General features: G+C 41.2%; 1 protein-coding gene and 1 long non-coding RNA gene across 2 annotated transcripts; both read left to right on the forward strand.

The window, feature by feature from the left end:
• Positions 1 to 19: 19 nt before the first annotated feature.
• Positions 20 to 976, forward strand: LOC144615684 (uncharacterized). The gene is made up of 2 exons (XR_013554124.2): positions 20 to 239; positions 754 to 976. It is a non-coding gene; the product is annotated as an uncharacterized LOC144615684 (long non-coding RNA).
• Positions 977 to 4,237: 3,261 nt separating this feature from the next.
• BRK1 (BRICK1 subunit of SCAR/WAVE actin nucleating complex) lies at positions 4,238 to 12,820 on the forward strand. Its single transcript, XM_060631751.3, has 3 exons — positions 4,238 to 4,408; positions 11,766 to 11,848; positions 12,109 to 12,820. The coding sequence occupies exons 1-3, from the start codon at positions 4,291 to 4,293 to the stop codon at positions 12,133 to 12,135; spliced, it is 228 nt and encodes a 75-aa protein (XP_060487734.1). The 5' UTR covers positions 4,238 to 4,290; the 3' UTR covers positions 12,136 to 12,820.
• The last annotated feature ends 7,993 nt before the right edge of the window (positions 12,821 to 20,813 follow it).

Consider the following 20,813-nt stretch of genomic DNA (forward strand, 5'->3'; position numbering starts at 1 on the left):
CTTTGTGACCCAGGATGGGGCGGGGCGGGGGGGGAAGCCCGAGCCGCCGCGCGGATGAGGGCTCCAGGCGCCCAGCTTGGGAGGTGTCAGCACTAGATTCTCCACCCCCACCGCCTTGGAACCCTTTGTCCAGGACTCGATTCGAATCCTGTCCTCTCCATTCTCCCTCCTCCTCTCTTCACCGCTACACCTTTGTGCTTTTGAGATAGTCACGGAGGGCGACACGCCCACTTCAAAAGGTGTGGTCAGGAACCTGCATGGAAGTCCCGGGACTTGTAGTTAGTGTTGAGTTAGTCTTTAGTCTTTTTTTTTTTTTTTTTTTTTTAAGTTTATTTATTTTGAATGGGGCAGAGGGAGAGAGAGAGAACGCGCACATGCATGCGAGTGGGCAAGGGGCAAAGGGAGGGGTGGAGAGAGAGAATGAGAGAGTGTCCCAAGCAGGTTCTGGCTTGTAAGCGCAGACAGAGCCCAACTCGGGGCTCCATCTCAGGAACCCTGAGATCATGACCTGAGCCCAGATCAAGAGTGGGATGCTCAACTGACTGAGTCTCCCAAGAGCCCCAGTCTTCACGCTTTAAACCACGCTCAAGACGTATTCCGGCTGAAAGCTTTTATTGCTGCATTGGTGTGGTCCCAGCACAAGGAGACAGTATTTATAAATGCTCACCTCACGAACAAGAGGAAAGGTACATGTCTTCCCTTGACTTCCTGACCCAAAATCGTTTTTCTCCCTTCTATTAAACCCCCCAAAAGGCAATGCTGTCGTCTTCTCACAAAGCTGAAGAACCGTTTCACCACAGTGAGTGATTTAACAACTTTGTAAGCGTCACTGCAAACAATGTCCCTGGAAGGCTGAGGGAAGACAGGTCTATACAACTAACTCCTATATCCCCTGTGCCTGGCTATCCCAGTGCGTGGCAGTGTTGAAATATTCGTGGTGAGAATTAAACTAATGGTCCTTCCTGCACTTACCTTACCCAGAAATTGCCCTTGCACTTTTCCAACTATAGAGCACAGCATAAATAAGAACTGTCACCTTTTATCTGGCTCTTTGGGTGAAGCTGAACAGGAGAGATGGGGGGCATGGGTGTGGAGTCAGGCTAAGATCCTGGTTTGGAAGACCAGATGGTCTTGGTCTTGAGGGTCAAGAGGTCTTAAGGGGCAGAGATCAAGAACTGTCATATGTGTTGTGTGTGTGTGTGTGGCACCCTGTGGAAGGAAAGGAAAATGGAGAAGAGAGTTTGGAAGGGAAGTCAGAAAATGGAGAGAGGGACAGAGAGTGATGAGTCTAGTCTTGGAAGAGACTGAAATGATTTGAATTGCAAATCATTTTCCAGTAAGTTTATTTTTATTTTCTTGTTGATAAAAAAAAAAGAGACACTGCTATTTAAAAAGCAAAGAGAACAGTTTTTATTGCACAGTTGTGTTTTTTAAATATTAAAACCCCCAAAGTAAAATTATATAATTAAAAGTTGTTGGCTAGAGAGGGCTTCGTGCTGTTAAGACATTCTGTACCACAGCCCTCTATACAGTCTGCCCAGCTCTAAGGGATATATTTTCGGAGGTACAATTTGCTATCACCTCTGGCTCTGATACTCCAGCTCCACGTCTATCACACATATATGGAAAACCATAATCTCCCATGTTACAAGTTACTGATGACCTACAACATCAACTTTGTTGTAGCACTGTATGATCCAGTGCTCACCATTCTGTGTGCACTGTTTTCACGGATTGTCATGACAATAGCCACATTTGCTCTGCCAAAAGAGGATGCATTTCTTTCAAAGAGGCTAACAACATTGCCATGGTGCACATGCTATATTCATAGCTGCACAAATGATGGTCTAAGTGCATATGATTGCAAAAAAGACTCACATGACCACGTGTAATGCAATTGACACATTTCTTCAAGAATTTGATTCCACTCTGATTATTATCCATGAAGTCATTGACAAGATTCCCTGAGTTCTGTGTAACATATGACAGATCTAAAGACCGGAACCTTGTTCTCTTATGCTGAGGCAATCTGCCACCTGGAAGCACTACTTGTTGCACCAGCAGCACTCCCAAAGGGCTTGCCTCTGTAGCCCTGCATCACTCATCAGTAACAACTTCTGCTGTGAACAACTCCCACGCTGGCAAACCCATACTGAAGGACTGCCTGACAGCAAGCTCCATGAGCATACAGGAAAAAGCTGCAGAAGTCCAGAGGAATATTCTTCACTGTAGCATAGCACCACATCCTTGTGTTGTTTGGAATTGCAGGGGAGACCCTAGAATAGGTGTATAGGAAGTCCTGGAAAAAGAGAAGAGCTGAGCCTGACTTGTCCATGGAAGGCCATTAATCTGGGGAAGAAAAGTTGGATAGATATGTGTACTTAATTTTCTGCTTTCTACATAAAAAGGAAATGTAAACTCATGAGTGTCTGTTTTGTGAAGAGTCAAGCACTGTGCTTCGTGTTTTATTTATCCTTTCTCACAGAATTCTCCCAACAATCCTAATCCATCCGTGTTGTTATTCCTGTATTACACATGAAGAAACAAAAGCTCAAAGGGGTGAAGTGACTCCTCTTTGGTAGATTTGTGATTTGAAACTGAGATGTCCCACCTTTGAAGGAAAAGTACATCTCAGGCACCTGGGTGGCTCAGTCAGTTGAGTGACTGACTCCTGGCTCAGATCATGATCCCAGGATTATGGGATCGAGCCCTATGTCAATCTTCTTGCTGAGCATGGAGTCTGCTTGAAATTCTCTGTCTCCCTCTACCCTTCTCCCCTGCTTGCTCACTCTCTCTAAAATAAAAATTAAAAAAAAAAAAAGGAAAAGCAGATCTATCTGATATATTTGTGACATGTGAGCAAGATACTAACTTCAACAGCATCACTTAGGAAGCAGGGTCTTGAATGGCAATAGCCCTCTGGATGCCTGGGGTTCGATATTTACAGTTGATATTTATTATTCTAGCATCATTTCTATGAATATGTAGGAGAGCTCAAGATAGACCCTAACCTGTTTTCAGATTGGTTCAGTGAAAAGATATTGGAGTCAGGAACCAACTGGTGAAGGTCCACCACTTATTTGACTGTGTGACCTTTAACTTTGTCATCAAGAGAAACCTCTTCCTGATTTCCTTCCACAGGGTTTGTGAGGGTCCATTGAGGTAAAAGCTACAAAAGTAGCTTTATAGCTTGTAAAATCTCGTTTCTGAGTAAAGGACTGTTAGTAAAGGTTTCTTCCCAGTGGCATGTATTGCACAAAGCAGACTGTAAATATCCTCTTAAACAAATCTAAAATTGTTCATAATTCCACTACTTTAGTAAACAAGACAGTGACATTTTTTGTATATACTTCTTGTCCTCAAGCAGATATAATTTTCATATAATTGCAATCAAAGAAAATGTTGTATTTTGTTTTCCCCTTCATTTATCACGTATGTGATGTGTCATAGAGTTCATAATTGCCATTTTATTTAAATAGCAATGGTATTAATGATATTAAGTAGCTGCATGATATCGTCGTAGGTGGCTATACCATCGCTTAGTTATTCCCCAACTGTGGAGATATAGTTGTTTTGTTTTTTTAAATAGACTGTCACAAAGAGCACCTTTGTGCTTAAACTGTCTCCCCCCACCCCTTTTTTAAACGATTTTCTTAATGTTTAGGTCAAAAAAGTTTGAATTTTTTGACAGCTCTTGCTATCAATTTATAAATTTCCTTAAGGAGTTGTGCCAGTTTACAGTGTGACCAGCTACTTAGGAGTCTATCAATTTCCCCTCCGTCTCTCCACCACTAGATATTATTGTTTAGAAAAAAATAATATTTTGTTCATTTGATGGTTGCAAGGTGGGTCATCATACTGCGTTGTTGAAAGCCTTTTTTTTTTTTTTTTTTGAAAGTCATTTTTAAAATGAGTTGTATTTAATGTGGCTTAATTGACTGTACCCAACTTATTGCTGACACAAACCTTAGTCTGGAGCAGCTAGGGCAGTGGGTGTCACGTGGTCACTTGCCCCGCAAAGACCAAAACCGCCCAGGGTGGGGTACGTGATGGGTAGGGAGTGTCTCGGCGCTTGCGCATTCCAGTCTCCCCGCTGGTTTTTGATGCGACTTTTTTCAGGGGCGTGGGAGCAGAACTAAAACGCCGGCGAGGACTTGACATCGCGCAGGCGCATCACAATGTTCGTGGATTTGTGGGTGTCAAGGCATGGGTGTGGACTGGCAGCGCAGACGCACTGCCGGCCTGGAGGGTCGGGGCGCCTGCGCAGTCGCTCCTCCTTAGGCGGCAGCCATGGCGGGTCAAGAGGATCCGGTGCAGCGGGAGATTCACCAGGACTGGGCGAACCGGGAGTACATTGAGGTCATCACCAGCAGCATCAAGAAAATCGCGGACTTTCTCAACTCGTTCGGTCAGCGGGGGAGCAGGGGGAGGCGAGGGTGGGTCGAGGGCCACTCAGGCAGTTTGGCGATGGCGCTCAGAAGCTTTGAAGGGGCTTTCTCCGGGCTGGTTTTCGCGTCCTCCTTTCGGAGTCCACCTTCCCCCTGTCGCTCTGATCCTCAGGCTCCACTGGGCAGTTCCTGTGGGGTTATCCTGCGCCAGGCTGAGCTCATCGGCTTCAATGCTATCACCCCAGATCCATTAACAAGCCCTTCCTTTTTCCAGACTCTTCAGATCGCTCCATCCACCGTTTTCTTCTCTTTTCTTCTTTTCTTCTCTCAGCAGTAGCCTCCCTGCTTCCTTTGTGACCCGCTTCCATTCCAGTTCCCACTTTGCGCTCAATGTGCGCCTTTCAGAATGCAGCCGCAGCCGTGTCGCTGCTTGTGTAAGTCTCTTGAAGTTTCCTCATCGTTTTCAGGATCATTTTAGCGCCATGCCTTTTAGTCGCCCCTTCCCGTCTCTCGTGTTTCTTGTCCTGAGAGTGGTAGGAGACGAGATCAGAAGTAAAGTCCAGATTTTTAAGGATATGGAGCTTTCTATATTGCTACTATCTAGCCGATAGTTGGTATTCTACTGCTTTTGGCAAAATCTTTCCTAGGCGTGGCTTGCTTGTGATAGTCTTAAATTCTTGATGCATTGTTCCGTGTCCTTCTGGACAGCAAACATGTAACAGAGACTCCCATCCCATCTTCTCCCAACTGTTTCTTTAGCCGAACTAGGCCCTGGGTAGACTTACTTAAGTAATTGCAAGGTGTAAGGATGACATCTAGTGATCTTTTTCCAACTAGTGTGCTCCTGTTCCAGCACTTCAGCCGCAAGCAACTAAGACTAAGTAGTGGAAACTGATGTTATAAAAATGATTTAAAGTAATTAATTTTCCAGTCAGAGGACTGATGCATTCTGAGGAGTAAGGTAACAGAACATGAATTTTCTTAGAAAGCATCAGCAAGAGAAACTAGATCTCAGTACAGAGCTCTCTCTCAAAGCTCCACTCTGGAGGACAGAGAATAAGAATCATTTCCTGCTTTCAAGGAATTTCTGTCTTGAAGATGAAATAATGACAGCTTTGGAACATCGGTTTTGTATTAATGTATTTACTTACAAAGTGTATAAGATTATAATCTTGATGTGCCTTGGCATGATGGATTTTCTCACCAGGGAATGAGGGTGAGGGCAGTAGTAATGAGAGAACAGTATAAATATATATGCAATTGATACATATTCGCACCCATAACTCGGTATAGATAGAGGTTGTAGGAGGGAATGATAGTCAACAAATCATAGATCTCATGTATCCTGAAATCGTTTAAGGACCATGAGTGAAGGAGTATGGTTTAGTAAAAAAGATACATGGATTTGGAGCTAGGAGACTCAAGTCGGAGGCTACACTAATGGATTGCAGTGAACTGAAAACATCTAAGAAATACTGAACCTATTTACCCTGCTACTCAGATAGTCTGGGTTTCCTCAGTTTCTTTCTTCCTAAGTTCTGTGCAAACGCTTTCAATGTTAGTTCTCATAATTGGTTTCTCCTGCTTTCCTGGAGAGTTGAACTATTACTGGAGGTTGATCACAGCATTCTTTACTCATAATCTTCCTTCAGAGAGAGGGCTGGAGAAGAGAAACCAAAATATTGCATGCTAGGGGAAAGATGGAAAGATAAGATCACAGCTTTGCGACTTTGGCTTAGTTGGGAAAGGCAGTGGAAAGTAGTTGGAAAAATCACTGAGATGGAGAGTTTTAACTTTAAAAAGCAGAATTAAAAGACTTCACCTATCTGGTAGGATCAGAAAATCCAATCAAAGTACTAAGAATGTCAGTGAAATCAGTAAAGCATCTAAAATTACAAGTAACGCTGGGGCTGTTACTCAAAATTTAAGTGATCTAGCATGTCACTTCCCTGGATTTGGATCTGGGTAACGTAATAATTTCATTTCTGAGCACTGAATTGTATTAATAAACTTTTAATTCATGTACATTTGTCTTTGACATAAATCTTCTTGGCATCTTTTGGTCACTAGATTTATAGCAGATGAGGCTTGGAACTGACCAGAAATTGAAGAGTTTGAGCTCAGGATTTGCGGGGGAGAAATGCCTCTTTTCTTGCTTTATAAACAAGGGAATACCTGCACTGAAATTTTATCAAATGTGTGGATCACATTTTGTGATCAAATAGAGGATAAAGACTTTTCTTTTTATTTGAGATTTCCAACAAGTCCTAGACTGAGGAAAAGTCACACAGAATTCCAGTGTTGAGGATTGGATCTTAAGGATTTCCTTAGCTTAAGCCATTATTCTCCCTTAATGCGATGCTAGTGGCCTAATGTTTGGAGTAATTACTAAATAGTTTTTGAAGATTGTGGGGAATGAATTTAGTCCTTTTGAAGAAAAATGACAATTAATTGCAATTAAGAATGGAATTATGAAGCAAGGTAAAAAGCTAAAGCCATTTGACTTAGTACTTAGGTGTACCTGAGGCAAGTTCTTGAAGACTGAGCATATCATTGATAGAAGAGTTTCGACCAGGACCAACAGGCCAAGAAACTGGATAAATCATGTAACACTTGAATATATTGTCTTGGCATTGAGTGACTCAGGATGAACTTGTGAGGGATATATTTTCCCACTCTAAGTCCTTAGTGTGACTCCTCAGTTCTGATGTGTAGATGTAGGGCTTATATTGAATTTATAATAATATGATTTGGTGGTACAGAGATTTACCAGGAGTTTACTTTGAGGGGGCATCTGGAGCTCTTTGGAAATGGCAGCAATCCTCCAGTCCCCATCCCGGCCACAGAGAGTCTCTGTAGGCTGCGTACTTTGCAGAGGAAACTGTTTTTTTCAAGACAGCTAATGACTAAATAGCTTTTACCCTGTGATTCCAGCAGGTGAGAGTAATATAGGTGGACCACCCACCTGAACCAGAGAACCCATAGATCATAAGGCAGTGATAACACCCAAACACTTGGCCTGTTCTGTACCTTGAACTGGGGACACTTCTAAAAACAGATTGTCACGGAAGATAGCTTTTTATTTTTATACCATTTTATCTGATTCTAAAGCTAATCTGTGCAGAGAAGTGTAACAAAAATAATAAGTGATATTTTTCTAAATGTCAGTTTTTATGCTTAGCCAACAAATGTAGCATGTCTGTTATGATCCCAGCTATGTGACACATCCTCTGAAAAAGGAATAAATAAGAATAAATGGTAGCCACTCCTGAGAAATTTAGAATTCTGTCAGAGAAGTAAGACATAACTACAACAGCAGTTCAAGAGAATGACAGTGTTGATTTTTGCAGGCTAAGGTTATGTGCATTAAGAGTTCAGAGGAGCTGGTAACTGGCATTTGTCAGTAGTGGTAATGGATACACAGTATCAAGCACCCTGGCTAGGACTGGTGGTGTCCTCAGTTAAAGTCTGGTGATAACACACTCATAAATGCACTCTGGTTTCAAATTTCAGCTGCTGAGTGCTTTCACAGTGTTTTGCTTGAATCAATATGTATTTCTTGGGATCTGAAATAATGACCAGTTTCTGGAGTTCAAGGTTATATATTTCTCAACAGTGCTTACCCATTTAGGTCAGTAACATAGTGTTGTTCTTGGATTCCAATTCATTACCAGATTTACAGAGCTTAGAACAGAAACAGCTGTCCAGGAAGGAACCCTCCCTCTCACCACCCCACCCCCCTGCAGATAATTTTGGCATGTTTCTTTTTATGGGAAATGACAGGTTGTTAGTGGTAACATTCATGCTCTTACTGAATAGCATACATGGTGTGCCTTTGAGCTGCTAAAAACCAGATTGAAAGAGATTTGGTCCTGTTGGGCTGTCCTGGCAGTGAAGGTGGATCCAGGAAAAGGAGCGTGCTGAGGTCTTTGTACTCAAGCTAGATCTAGGAATTAGAAGAAGCAGCACTAGCAGATAAACAAAACGATTTAAAAGAGGAATGGAGAATGTCCAGAATAGGCAAATCCATAGAGACAGAAAGATGAATGGTTGCCAGCAGTTGGGGTAAGGCTGAATGGGGAATGACTGCTCATTGGTACAAGGTTTCATGTAGGGATTATGAGGATGTTCTAAAATTAGATTATGGTGATGGTTGCACAACTCTGTTCTAAAAACTATTGAATTGTATACTTTAAGCAAGTGAAGTTCATGGTATATAAATTATATATCAATTAAGCTATTTTTAAAAAAGAATAATGAAGATGGGTGAGTGGGAAAATACCTAGTATGGAAACAAAAAGAAAAAAAGGAACCAGTAAATGGAAGAGTCAGGCTATAAGCATATTTTAAGAGATGTGGGGAGGGGACTCCAGGCTCAGTCAGTCGAGTGTCCAACTTCTGCTCAGGTCATGATCTCACAGTTCGTAAGTTCGAGCCCCACATCGGGCTCTGCTGACAGCTCGGAGCCTGGAACCTGCTTCAGATCCTGTGTCTCACTCTCTGCCCCTCCCCCCACCTCGCATTCTGTGTGTTTCTCTATCAAAAATAAATAAACATTAAAAAAAGAGATGTGGGGAATAGGGACACCTGGGTGCCTCAGTCAGTTAAGTGTCTGACTCTTGATTTTGGCTCAGGTCATGATTTCAGTTTCGTGAGTTTGAGCCCTGCGTTGGGCTCTGTGCTGATAGCACAGAGCTTGCTTAGGATTCTCCCTTTGTCTTTGCCCCTCCCCTGCACATGCTCGCGCGCGCTCTCTCTCTCTCAATTACGGCCTCAGAGGTTCCTAAAGATGGTAATGTTGCATGTGGTGGGAAGGTACCATCCAGGACAGTAAGCGAACTGGGTTCTGAACTCAGCTGTGCTACTTACTATTTTGTTCCATCAGTTATCCAAGATGGGCTTTGGTTTCCCCACTTGTAGAATTAGTAGAGTCACACTAGAGCCAATTTTTTGTTCTACTGATACTAATATGCCAGAATCCATCTTTTTTTTTTTTCAAAAACATCTCTGTGCCAGGCAAGATACTAATATTTCAAAGATTAATAAGAGTATCTGCCTTTGATGAACTCATTCTAGTGGGGAGCAGACATGGAAATAAATGATAAATTATAAATACATAAATATCATTGGGCTATGTAGCATGAGCATTTTCTTGTGTCATTAAGTATTCAACCTTGTAATTTTGTTTGCGTGCAGGGGAGGGGCAGAGAGAGGGAGAGAAAGAATCTGAAGCAGGCTCCTGGCTCTGAGCTGTCAGCACAGAGCCTGACCTAGGGCTTGAACTCTTATTCGGACACTTAACCAACTGAGCCACCCAGGCACCCCTTGTTTTGTTTTTTAATGAGTTGTTGAAATGATGCCTTTTTTGTTTGTTTTTTTAGTGACTTGTTAAAAAGATGCAAACTTGTAATTTTTAATGGTTGGTTTTAATAGTCTTTCATAAATATTCCCTACTTCATGAAATCATTCGTAATAGTGGTGAACATTCTTTTTTTTATTTTTTATTTTTTTGAAGGAGAGAGAGAGAGAGAGACAGAGCATTAGCAGGGGAGGAGCAGAGAGAGGGAAGGAGATACAGAATTCTAAGAAGGCTCCAGGCTCTAAGCTGTCAGCACAGAGCCCGATGTGGGGCTTGAACTTACAAACTGTGAGATCATTACCTGAGCCGAAGTCGGATGCTTAACCGACTGAGCCACCCAGGCGCCCCAAGTGGTGAACATTCTTATTTGTTAAATCTGTATTCAAAGGGGGAAATGATAACTAAGACCAAGTACATAAACTATAAATTCAACCATAAATGTACAGCAGAGGGAGAATTATATCCATCTGTCAGAGACCTCTCAGAGGCCCAATTTGAAGTGAACCTTGAAGGAGAATGTTTAGACAGGCAAGATGAGTAAGATTTGGACATGGAGAAGATTTGGACGTGGGGTTGAGGCAAAATCTGGGTGAAGGAAAATTTGTCGAAATAGATGCCCAAGTGCTTTTGCATAACAAGGAAGAGATGAAGAGGAAGTTGTGAGCTAAGTGTTAAATCATTGAGTGGGAGATTGTCTTGGAGAGAGGATATTTTAGGCTTAAAAAGTGAAGATTATTGAGGATGAGCAAACAATGAAGTTGGAAGAGGTAGGAAATAATTAGCATGTCTAGAAACCTTTTCTCCTATGTGTTGAGAATGGTTGGGGAAAGAGTAGTAAAGTGGTTTCTGTTAGAGGAGTTTGCAGAGGAAAAGGTATTTTAGGGGAAATCTGAGGTTTCATTTTGGATGAGGTAGAGAAAGAAGATTAGAAGGGTAAAGGAAGAAAAGGAGTTTTGCTGTTTTCCACAGATGGAATGTGGGCTTCACAGGGTATTTGATGTTCTCCCAAGTTTTTTCTCATTCTGAAATGCCTGCACACATAGTGATGACACATTAAGTACCTTCCTAGAGCAAAAGCAGTGATGCCTTTCCTCCTCTCCACAGTCTCTGCTGCTTTCTTGGCCTCTGTTTCTCCTCCCTGTTGAGATTATTTTCTTCCTCTTGTTGCTTCCCCTTTCTTGAAACTCTTGGTTTGCCTTTTAGCAAATAGCCACCTGTACAGTGTTGGTGTGTTAGTTTTTACTGGCTGCCATAACAAGTTACCATAACTTTAGCCGCTTTTATCACATAAGTTTATTGTTTTACAGCTGAGTAGATTGGAAGTCCAACATCAGTTCCCTGGGCTAAAATCAGGGTGTCAGCAGGGCTGCCTTTCTTTCTGGAGACTCTAGGAGAAGATCCATTTCCTTGCTCATTGAGTTGCTGGCAGAATTCAGTTTCTTGTGGCTGTAGGCCTGAGATCTCTATTTCCTTGCTGGCTGTCAGCTGAGGGCTGTTCCCAGCTTCTCAAGGTCACTGGCATGCTTTGGCTCATGGTCTTCTTCCTCCATCTTCAAAGGCAGCAATAGCAGGTTGAGTTCCCCTCACACTTTGAATCTCTTCTTCTTCCTCCACCTTTTCCCTGTCTCTTACATTTAGGATTTGTGATTAGATTGTGTCCATCTGGATAATCCTGGATCTCAGGGTCCTTAAACTTAATCAAATCCACAAAGTCCTTTTTGTCGTGTAGGATACATATTCACAGGTTTGGGGGATTAGGTCATGGACATCTTTAGGGGTTATTTTCTCTGCCTACCACCCTTGGTAGGAAGTTCAGCAGTCCATTCTAAGCAGCTGTGTTCCTAATATAATTCTCACCTCTTCTGCATTCCCCTGCTTTGCCCATCTGCTCTCATTTGGGCTCTGCATGATATATCATTCCTCCTCTTCAGCTAGGGGCTGTGTGTACGTGTGTGTGTGTGTGTGTGTGTCTGTATTTGGAATGACATTAATCCTGAACATCAGTCTCCTTTTACCAGATATGTCTTGTCGTTCAAGACTTGCAACACTAAACGAGAAATTGACAGCCCTCGAACGGAGAATAGAGTACATTGAAGCACGGGTGAGTATGTCAGGGAAGGTACTTCCTCATGACGCTAGGCAAGGGTTGTACAGAGAGAATGCACATTTCTACTTGTTACTGAAACAAACATGGAAGCAATAACAGCCTTAGAGAAGTTAATGGACTTAGTTCCCTGGATTTGACCCAGGTTTCTGGACTCCAAAGCTGTTATCTTTCTTATCACTCCCAACTACCTAGGATCTATAAAAAGATTTTTTTACTCTTTGTGAATTTATCTAATTGTCAATTTCCTTTGACAGGTGACAAAAGGTGAGACCCTCACCTAGAACTGTGCCATTGCTGCTGCTGGGAAGTTGCTTTACAGAACACAGGCCTACGTGGGAAAGGCCCCAGCAGCCTCAGCTCCTTCCTCTCTCCTTAAAGAGCAACAGGGCTTATTCTTGTTTTTCTTTTTTCAAAAGCGTGGCCTTTGGGCTCTGCCATGTACATCGGTGTGTGATGTGGCATGTGGGAAGAAGTCCAGGGGAACTCTCGGAAACAACATTAGGCATTTTACCTTTTAAGTAACATTTTGTAGAACTGTTTGTCAATGTATTTGAGGCGTGCAGAGCCAGATGCCTGGGACTCTTTGTTAAGGTCCTCCCCACCTCCTTTTCTCCCTCTCTCTGTCTCTCTCTCTCTCTCTCTCTCTCTCACACACACACACACACACACAACACACACACACACACTTTCCTTACAGCTCTCATTGCCTCTGCATTGGTTCTATAAACAGTCTTTGTCTGCTTTCCACCTTTGGTGGGGGGGGTGGGAGGCAGTCCTGTCTGAGACACTTATGCCCCGGCAAGGTGGCCACAAGAGAATGTTGTTGGTAACCCACCAGTTTCTTGTCCTTTTGGGGAGGTCAAGGCCAGGCCCCCACTTGGCTTGAAGGGACATTTTCAGAATTTTCTTTCTGTCACTTGGGGTGTCTTTGCCTCTCATATTTCCCTAATAAACTCCTCAACTTTATTTGACTGCTGTGATTGTGGTGGGGAGAGGAGCTAGAGATGGGGCTCACCCATTCCACAGAAATCTGACGTGCGGGATGATTACTCTGACATAAAACTCTCAGATGTTGCTCTTTGATCAAAGTCTAGGTTGCCTACCAGCTGGAGCCCCTCCATGTTTGGACTTTTAGTTGACTGATACATCCTGGGAATCATTTGGTCATTCAGCAGACATTTCCCAGGTACTTTATGTAGGCATGTTATGCTCCAATAAAAGCTACAGCACTGAATCAGGCATGATGCTTCTAGTCTACTGAAATGCCAGCATCCACACAGTTTAACCGCAGCCCAGGGCAGACTATTAGTTTTGTCAGGTAAGAGCTAAATGTCTATTTCTTTTGAAAAGCAGAGTTTAAACAGAAGGGTCTAAAACTTTTCATTCTGGAATCCAAAACTTGCTATGAACTTAGGCCACCCTACTTCTAAAGGTTTATTTCTTATGTAGAATCTCTGTTTTAGTCACATAGAAGTCCTTATGCTCCAAGCACACACATTTCCCTCCATTCAAATCGTATTTGCTATTCAAGGGTAGCTTGAGTCAAACCTCTTCTAGAAAGTTCTCCTAGACTTTACTTTTCATTTAGTACTGCCCTTTTCCTTTTCTCAGTCCCTCCCATCCCATCTTGCCATGCTAACACTACACTTCAGCTCTGGATTTGATCTTGTTATGAGTCATTCTCTGGTGTAGTGTCTACCTGGTGTAATATACATGAGTACCTTTTCCTGTATTGCCCAGCTAGGTGCCTTGAGGAAGGCGGGTGGTCAATAAACACCAATTAAATTGACTTGTAGAGCCCAAGCTGCTTTGCATTGTCACATCTTTTGGAACCTCTGCTTAGACCTTTGGAAGGTCATTTTAAGTAGTACCTTCATTTAAAAATGGGATTTTTCAATGGAGACAAACCTGACATCCTTTCCTATAGTAAGTGTTATTTTTGAACACTGTTGAGCTCATCAGTACAGTGCTCTTAACAGTCACTTGAGTCACTTGAGTTCGTTATTCATAATAGCTCTGTCCTGTCCAGGATGAAGTAAGTACTTCTTAAGTTCAAGATGTAGGTCATCTGGTGCTCCACAGTCAGAGTAGCAGACCTTTATTGAGTTCCTGCTATATGCAAGGACTATACCATGAGTTAGTGATAGGGGAAAAAGTGATGGTAATCAACAGAAATAGGAAAAACCCTTCCTTTATAAAATGTTCAATAAATTCCTTATGGTTGTATGGATACTAATCTGTTAATTTATTGATACTGAAGTAACATTTCTAAAAAAAGTTAGTGTCCTAAGTAATGCTATGTTGCTAATGGTAACTTGCTGGTTGTTAAGGAAAACAACTAGTAATATTTGATGTGGGAAACAAGGGAAGACAGAACACAGCCTCCCGCTGGTAGTAACCCCTTCATCACCTCTGGCACTTCAAGGTGTGAGAGTGCTTTTCTGTGTTACCACTCCCTTTATAAAATGAGGCCCTGGTTTGCTCAAGGATATGTAGCTTGTGTTGTCTATAATTTATTATTACATGTGCTAGATGTGCTCATTGCTTTTTGTACTTTATTTCATTTAATCCTCAGACTTTAAGAAGTAGGCATTCTTATCTCCGTGTAATAGGTGACGAACTAGTTTCGAGAGGCTAAAACTTGTCCAAAGCCATACGAAGTAAGGGAAGGAACTGGGATTTGAACCTGGACCTACCTGACTCAGACTGTTCTAACCATTCTTTGATTCTGACTGTGGTATATGAGATCTAAAATTTATTTTCTCATTCCCAGGCCAGTGCCCTTTCACTGTCCTCACATGAGACACTACACACCTGTGTTAGCCTTACATGCTTCCATCTTTTCTTTTGTTAAGAAGGCTTCACAGGCTGTCCTTGCTGTGTCTGGCAAACACTGTTTGCATTTATGTCTGTGTTGCGTAGTTTTGCTCCTAACCGCTTCCTTTCTCTGAAGGTTTGATTTTATGCTGTATGTTCTGGAAGCCTTGCCTAAGGAATTTAATCCACTCTAGTGCTTCCTCCAGCTATTTTGGGTTGAGCCAAAAGAAGCAGCTGTATCCCCCTTCTGAAAGACCTTATCTGGTCAGACTCCAGAAACTGGAATTTACTCTCATGTCATATGAGTCTTTGCTCACAGGTCATTGCAGTCCATATTGTTAGGTTAAACAACCATTTATTTTTGTCTCCAGGGTGTCAACTTCTTCAACTTAAGCAGTAACAGTTCCAAAATACTAATATTTTATCCTTACTGAGGATGATAAAGTTCTATTTTACATTTTAATCTGCATTTATTAAATCATTCTGGTCTTTCTTTTAAACACTAATGTTCAGTGCTTATAACAAAACTAAGAGGTTGACAGGGTAGTTCTTTTGATTTGAACTGTAAGAAGATAGAGTTTTAGAAGGATAAAATATGCTCAGATTTGCTAAATTCCAGTTGTTCTCAGTCACCTCATCATAATGAAAAACTAGATTGAGTTCATTTTCTCCTGAGGTTTGACATAGGGAAGTTACCCGCATGGTGCCTCTCTTCCTTTCCTTATGACATCTTAATGATTTCTGAAGAAAGATAATTCTGAAGGACTTTCCTGTTTTCTAATGTGAGTGGGAAATGAGCTATATATGACAAATCTCCCCACCATCCATAGGAACCTTCAAGAGAACCTCTTGATTCTCTCATACTTGGAAATAATTTCTGCCCTGCAGTTTGGTTTAATTTGCATATTTATCGAAAAACTAAAAAGTAGGGGGTTTGAGCCAGTGAGCTATGAGGATTACACATCTCTTGATAATAAAACAGTTTTCAATCTCTTGAAAAACTAAGCTTGACCTAGATTTCAGAAGCAGGAAGAAATAGGGAACTGATGTTTTTGGCATTAGAGACATACGGAGTTCTGTTATGTTGCTCTTGTTACTTAGTACTTTGAATTTTCCACCTTTATTTCATAAAGCTGAAGGCATGTTTATAAACAGTATTTGTTATTGTAGGCCATGGTGAGTGGGACAGAAAGCGCATTGTTCACCTCCAGGCTCCTTCCCAGCTATTGTACTCAGTTTCAGACTGTTGCATGTGAGAAAATCTTTGTCCAAACTTGGCTTTGGAGAATGTGAGTTACTCTGGCAGTTTGCAGACAGTCGGTGCCATTAGGAACTGTACAAAAATACAGCTGCTGTCTGAAGGCAGGTGTGGTTGTCAAGTAGATTATCTAACAGAAAATCAGGTGATTTAGGGCTCTCAGGTTTATTTTCTGAAGAAAAGCTAACCTTAATTCTAAGTTGTCTAAAGATTAGGATTAGCTAGCAATAAAACTCACAGAACTAAGATGAGAAAGAATTTTAGGGATAATCAAGTCTACTCTTGCCATTTTAGAAATGAATAAACAAATCCAGACAGGTTGTGTGACATGCCCATCCACTTACCTGGTCAGGCCAGGCCAAAACTAAAACCCAGGTCTCCTTATCCCCGCTCTGTGCAGAGCTATTCAAGGACTCACACATCAGGTTTCTGTTTTCTGTGCAGTGCTGGTCCTTTATCAGCCTCTCCTTGGATCGCATTGATAACCTGACAGAACAAAGAGCAACTGTCATGTTTAGCTAAGTGTTACCCTTTGGCATCAGTGTTTGCATCAAAAAACTCTGGGGCAGGGTTTCCTGTGGCTCTTTGGGCACCTTTGGGTTTGTTGAGATGACCCAAGTATGAGGTTGTTATTGTGCCTTAATCTGCATCCCCCAACAATAACATGTTTTTAAACAAATAATTTTATTGTGAAACAATTTTCAGGCTTGTAGAAAAGTTATAAGAATAGTACAAAGAATTTATATATATTCATATAACATATTTTTGAATTGAGAGTATTTATTTTATCCCCAAATTTGAACTCATTTAATGTGATAATCCCAGTGTGACTTTAAGAGTTCACATGGACAATAAGTGCATTATAAGGAGAAACACTTTATTAATATACTTTTTTTAAAAGGAAAATGTTTAATTCAATAAGTAATTCAGTTTGACTTTGACAAACACTATGCCTAAGAAGTTGTTTATTAGCATCAAATACATTGTAGGTCTCCTGTGCGTAAGGCACTGGAGATAAAATGGTGAGAAACAGACATATAGATCCTGCTCTTAGAGAGTATAATGTAGTCATGGTTCACTGGTACTTTCCCAGACAACCCAGAGGATACCAAAATGACATTTCATTTAAAAACTCAGGAAAAAAAGAACATAGAGGAACAATGCAGTATCAACTTTATTAAATAGGAAAGATATCACTGGCCAAAGTTTTATTTGTCAGAATCAAGTTTTTTGTTCTGTTATTTGGTTACTTTAGTTTTAGTTGTTTGTTTGTTTGTTTTTTTTAAACACCTGTGATAGTCATACGATACTGCATATAGATTACAGGTATGCATAAGTATATGAGAAGCACTAAAAATTGGCCTGGATAAAAGAACTATCAAAATTCATCGATAAAAAATCTAATAAATGTTCAAAGGGCTTCAGAGACAAAACGATGGCAAATAAGCTCATGAAAAGATACTCAACATTGCCAGTCACTGGGAAACACAAATTAAAACCTCAGTGAATTCCCACTATACGATCTATTAGAAGAGCTAATACTTTAAAATAACAAAAAAACTAATACCAACTGCAGGCAAGGATGTGGAGCAACTGGCACACGCCTGCCTGCGTTGCTGGTGAGAATGCAGTGATAGAGCCACTGTGGGAAAACACACTTCCCGTGTGACCCAACGATTTCACTCCTAGATGATTCTCATTTAGGACAAGTGAAAACTTATGTTCACACACACACAAAACAACCTGTATGCAAATGTTTATAGCAGCTTTGTTCATGATTGCTGAAAACTGGGAACAACTCAGTGTCCTTCAGTTAGTGAGTGGATGGCGGAATACCATTTGGCAATGAGAAGGAATAAGCTGTTGATACAACATGGATGAATCTCAAATTGATTATGCCAAGTAAAAAGCCAGGCTCAAAAGGCTATGTACTGCATGATTCCATTACATGACATTGTGGGAAAAGCAACACGAGGGACAGAAGACAGATCAGTGGTTGTCAAGGCTAAGGCCTACAGGTAGAGGTTGGTCACAGCATCTTTTGGGGGTGATGAGATACTCTGTATCTTAGCTGTGGTGACGGTTACGTGACTGTTTTGTCAAAACTTGGATCTATACGCCAAAATGTGAATTCTATATGTAAATTTAAAATAAATTTAGGGGGGAAAAGAGCCTGAATAGATACACGTCCAACTTGAGATAGTTATTGCTCCTGGGGAGGAAGGAGGGAAATGGGACCAGGGTGGATGTTAAAGGGGATTTTAGCCTCATCATATGTTTTGTTGAAAAAATAAAAAAGTAAATATGATAACATACTGTTGAATTTATACGGTGAGATTATCAGTGTTTGCTTTATTATTTGTACTTCTTTGTATTTTCTAATTGGTCAAAATATAAACAAGGCAGAATGTATCCTTCTAAAGGAAAATTTATAAAAGACATTAAAATAGAAGGGGAGAGAAATAACCAGTTATATTAAAATATTTAGGTGTATTTTCTTCTATTCCTCTCTTCATGTTTGCTTTTGCATAGTGGAAAGTGTAATGTAAGAACACTATAGGCTCTAGTTTTGCTTGGTATATCCTAAAACATGTTTTCCTTCCTCTTAAATAGTCTTTGTAATTATTTGCAATGATGTAATATCAGTCTTAAGCCTTGCATTTAAATAACTGCTCTCATTTTACAGATGTAGGCATTTCTGTAATATTATTAAACTGGTATGTTTCACTTTACTAACCTGGAAGTACAAATGAGGGTATGTTGGAATGAATCTTGTAAATTTTGATGTCTCTGAACCATTGTAATTTAACAGGAAGTCCTATCTTTCCTTGGGGTTTTCCTCCACAAATGTTTCCATGTTGATGTTCAATATAGCTGGAGGTCATCCCTGCTGGCCACTCTTCCTGCTGGAAGCCATCAGGATACTTTGTATAATGTACTTTCAAGGAAACTCCATGGCAAAATCACCCAAGGTTCTGGTGTTCCTTTGTAGATTTGCCTGACTCCTTGGATGGGACTCTTGCCATCATTTTCAACAAGGCAGGAAATGATGAACCTCTAATCCAGCACACTCCTCTGACCACCGTCTGCACACCCTTATACATGCTTCCAATTTTTTAAAATAAAACATTTATATGTAAATGTTTTATTTTTTTGAGAGGGAGAGAGACATGGAGTGCAAGCGTGGGAGGGGCAGAGAGAGAGGGAGACAGAATCCAAAGCAGGCTCCAGGCTCTGAGCTGTCAGCACAGAGCCCATTGCAGGACTTGAACTCACAAACTGCGAGATCATGGCCTGAGCTGAAGTCAGAGGCTTAACTGAGCCACCCAGGGGTGGCAGAAAACCATGTAACTCGATCTCGGGGTCATGAGTTCAAGTCCCATGTTGGATGTAGAGATTACTTAAAAATAAAAAGTATTAAAAAAAAAAAGAATTGATTTGGGTCAATTATATCTCAAGACTGGGGGAAAAAGGAACTGATTTAGTTTTCATTACAAAGGTAATAAAACTATATTCTAAAAAAATGGGGGTGGGGGAATAACTGCATAAAGGTCACCACACTATACATACAGTTTGATACCTTTTCCCCCTGTATTTTTAAAATTTTCAATGTTTATTATTTTGAGAGAGAGAAATGAGCGAGGGAGGGGCAGAGAGAGAGAGAGGGAGACACAGAATCTGAAGCAGGCTCCAGGCTCTGAGCTGTCAGCACACAACCCGAAACGGGGCTCAAACCCACAAACTGTGAGATCATAACCTGAGCAGAAGTTAAACACTCAACTGACTGAGCCACCCAGGTGCCCCCCCGCCCTGTGCATTTTTATTCATTTCCAAATTCTAAATAAGCCTTCTCTCATTTTGATAGGGTTGCCATTTTCCAGTATGGTTTGGAGAATTTTGCATCAGTCTTTCTTGTCAGGCAATTGAAGAAACTGGAATGAAGTTGCTCCAATGGGTCATCATACATCTAAAATCACAAATCAAAACCTCTTCTGCTTTTGCAGATTTGGTTGAGAACAGCTGCCCAGGAGTATAGCCAAACAAAAAATTTTTATTTGTCCATTCTCCCTCTGCCATTTCTTTTAAATGTTAGGGCCATAGTGTTGGTCTATGAGCATAAATATATGTCTCTCTTTGGTTTGGGCCTCCAAATGGATTTTCAGTAAGTGGTAGGACTGTCGGAGTCCTGGACTTAGAGGCAGGATATAAAACCAATGAGAAGAAAACTGGATTGGGAAGTCTGCCAATGAGCCCTTATCTGACATCCTAGGTGGGTATTTGTCTGATGATAAATGGGAAGGGAAAACTTTTAGCTCTATTCTTCAAAGTTCATCCCAGATAAAACTCCTGGGAAGACTTGCCTGAATTTTTCAGGTCCAGCAAATGACTTTACACCTTGCTCTTCTACAATCAATATCATATTCTAACAGCATGTCTTGTATGCTTGCCCAGTAGCCTGTGAACATTTTCAGGACTGAGACAATGTGTTTAATTTATAATATTAACTGCTGAGAATTGCTCTGAGTGCTTACTATGTACTAGGCACTTACCACTTCCCCCTCAACACTTGGTCAGGGGACTATATATATATATATATATATATATATATATATATATAATAAAATTTATTTATTTAGAGAGAGAGTGAGTGAGCACAAGTCGGGGAGGGGCACAGAGAAGAGAGAATCCCAAGCAGGCTCTGCACCATTAATCAGTGCATAGCCCAATGTGGGGCTCAAACTCAGGAACCCTTGAGATCATGACCTGAGCTGAGATCTGACTGTGCCACCCGGGCGCCCCTGGGACATACTTTTTAAAAATGAGCAAGGTCTCAGAGAATTTAAAGAATTCTGCCCAACATCGCAGATCTGAAGCTACACCTGG

This window comes from Panthera onca, chromosome A2 (assembly GCF_046562875.1).
Source record: "Panthera onca isolate mPanOnc1 chromosome A2, mPanOnc1 haplotype 2, whole genome shotgun sequence".
NCBI lineage: Eukaryota > Metazoa > Chordata > Mammalia > Carnivora > Felidae > Panthera > Panthera onca.